The 2,201-nt window shown below is 60.5% G+C and overlaps 2 protein-coding genes across 2 annotated transcripts; both read right to left on the reverse strand.

Moving 5' to 3' along the window:
• Positions 1-433: 433 nt before the first annotated feature.
• On the reverse strand, positions 434-1,153 carry LOC121592214. Its single transcript, XM_041913621.1, has one exon. The coding sequence runs from the start codon at positions 1,151-1,153 to the stop codon at positions 434-436; it is 720 nt and encodes a 239-aa protein (XP_041769555.1).
• Positions 1,154-1,198: 45 nt separating this feature from the next.
• LOC121592215 (putative uncharacterized protein DDB_G0271606) lies at positions 1,199-1,872 on the reverse strand. The gene is made up of 2 exons (XM_041913622.1): positions 1,801-1,872; positions 1,199-1,687 (listed from the first exon to the last, which is right to left on the reverse strand). The coding sequence occupies exons 1-2, from the start codon at positions 1,870-1,872 to the stop codon at positions 1,199-1,201; spliced, it is 561 nt and encodes a 186-aa protein (XP_041769556.1).
• Positions 1,873-2,201: the final 329 nt, after the last annotated feature.

The following is a 2,201-nucleotide window of genomic DNA, read 5'->3' on the forward strand; positions in this document are numbered from 1 at the left end:
CTCTTCCTCGTCGATGGCAGCTTCAAGGCGTTCCTTAGCGAGGCGGCAGTTCTCACACAGGACCTCGATCGCTGGCGTCCACCAATACGCAGGTCGTCCCGAGTGACCTTGTGAAGGGAACACTCGCGCCATGGCTCCGTCACAAGCTTCCGTCATGACTCTCTCCAAGCTTTCGGCACGTGCAACGCCATTGATCCGGGCAGCCGCGATCCCAGACTGCGTCACGGAGACCACTTGCTGAACCGGATACGTTTCGCTGCTGGCTATGATGGCCACCTTCCCGTCCCTGTCGGCTACCCAGTTCCCATTGTTCCTGGGGACACTGTGCAGCTTCACCATCAGACAGACGTCCGCCCGCTCCATCCGCATCGTGTTGAGCGCAATGTCTTGCGCGCTCCTACTGCGATTGACGTTGATCTGTAGCACCTCCATTTCAGTTCGAGGGTTGTCCACCGCAGGCTGCGGCACCAATACGGTGAGCACCGCCACACAGCATACACTTGATCTCGTTGGTGCAACCCGACGCCTTGTGAGTTTGGTCACCGCACCGTAAGCAACGCTTGGACCGATCCTCCCCCGTACACGTCGCGGCGATGTATCCCCGCTCCAGACACCGGAAGCACCGAGTCAGCTGACCCGATACTTTTGGGGCTTCATGTACCGAACAATACGTGTAGCCCAGCTCCAATCGGCGATCCTTGACGAGTTCCGCTTCTGCTCGTGGGAGGCGCACGCGAGCCCGCTTCGTCATGTCTCGGCGCTCCCAAAGGTTCACGGTGGCCACCAATGACTGCTTTCCCTGAGTGGTCATGAACGCCTTTTTGAGCGCCTCCTCGTCGATCATGTTGTCGATTCCAGTCAGGACGACCTCAGCCATCTCTGTCCTGACGGTTACCGATCCACTCTCCCCGAAGACCTCCTGGATGATGTCCTTCAGCGCCACGCTATCGACGTCGCGGGACAAAGGCAGCAGGAGGTGGTCCTTCGGCGTTCTTCTGCCAACCCCAATTTGCCGCTGGAAATCGGCAATCCGCGGGCTGGTCCGGATCTTCACATACATGTCCTTGTAGGACACTCCTGGGGCGGGCACAACGACGATTTCATCCGGGCGTTTTCGTCGCGGACGCCGCTTCTCCTGCTGATGAATGTCCATCCGCTGCTACTGCTGCCCATTTCGCTGGTGCGGCCACTGCTGATGCTACCGGTGTGCTGGCTGCTGCTGGGCTGACTGCCGGGGCAGATTCACTCCATTCTGCTTATTCCCACGCCGATTGCCGCGAACGACCTCCACCCACGTTCCTGGCTCGTCAAGTACCGCCGAGGATGCCGACTCCGCCACGCCCTGACGCTGAGCACGCCCGCTCTGCTGCACCGTCGGCCATTGCTGCGCAGGTAGCCGCTGCTGCCGTTGTTGTTGCTGCTGCTGCTGACGCCACCTTTGGCGCTGTTGATCTTCCAGCTGCTGCCGCTGTTCTTGTCGTTGCTGGCTTTCCATCCTCCGAAGCAGCTCCTGCTCCCGCTGCAGTTCCTGCTGGCTCTCTAGCCGAGCTCCGCCGGTTCCACCAAGGCTTTGCGCTAGAAGAGCGTTGAAGAGCTCCTTCTCCTTGCGGAGCTCTTCGCGGTGTTCCGCTTCGCGTACCCGAGCTTCTTCGCGCGCCTTTTTTACCTCCCTTAGCGCTTCCTTCAGCTACTCGTTGGAGGTCTCCATTTGCAAGCGCAGCAACTGGATCTGCTCCTCCAACCGCTTGACAATGCCGACCGTCGTCTCATTATAAGCTTTTGCATCCGCCAGCATCCGACGCACTCGGAAACCGGTGTTGAAGTCGCCGGCTTCGTCGCCGTTCCCGCCGATTTCACTCCTCCCGTCGCCATGGTCCTCGCTGGCTCTCCTGCCGATGACGGTTCCTCGACGATGGTCCCGAGTTTTTTCTCGCTCACCGGCTTCTTTGTTGCGACGGTAGGACGCTCATCGACCGATATTGTCCTTCCTCTCAGTCGCGTTTCCATGGTGGCGGGTTGTTACCCCCCGCCACCACGAATGTCCCCGACGCTGTGATGCTATGAGAAGCGCACACACAGCGACACGGAACGCCACGCGCGGGCAACGGAGCGCCACGCGCGGCAACAGCCGAGAAAGTTCCACGCGCTCGCGCACACACACACACGCGGGCAACGGAACGCCCCGCGCAGCAACAGCCGAG

Source organism: Anopheles merus, chromosome 2L, assembly GCF_017562075.2.
Source record: "Anopheles merus strain MAF chromosome 2L, AmerM5.1, whole genome shotgun sequence".
Classification (NCBI taxonomy): domain Eukaryota; kingdom Metazoa; phylum Arthropoda; class Insecta; order Diptera; family Culicidae; genus Anopheles; species Anopheles merus.

Bases quoted from the DNA above. Each gene is read 5' to 3' on its own strand.
- LOC121592214 (XM_041913621.1), bottom strand. From the start codon at position 1,153: ATGGACATTCATCAGCAGGAGAAGCGGCGTCCGCGACGAAAACGCCCG.
- LOC121592215 (XM_041913622.1), bottom strand. From the start codon at position 1,872: ATGGCGACGGGAGGAGTGAAATCGGCGGGAACGGCGACGAAGCCGGCG. The intron at 1,688-1,800 runs GTCGGATGCTGG...TCCAACGAGTAG, and splicing joins CAACACCGGTTTCCGAGTGC to CTGAAGGAAGCGCTAAGGGA.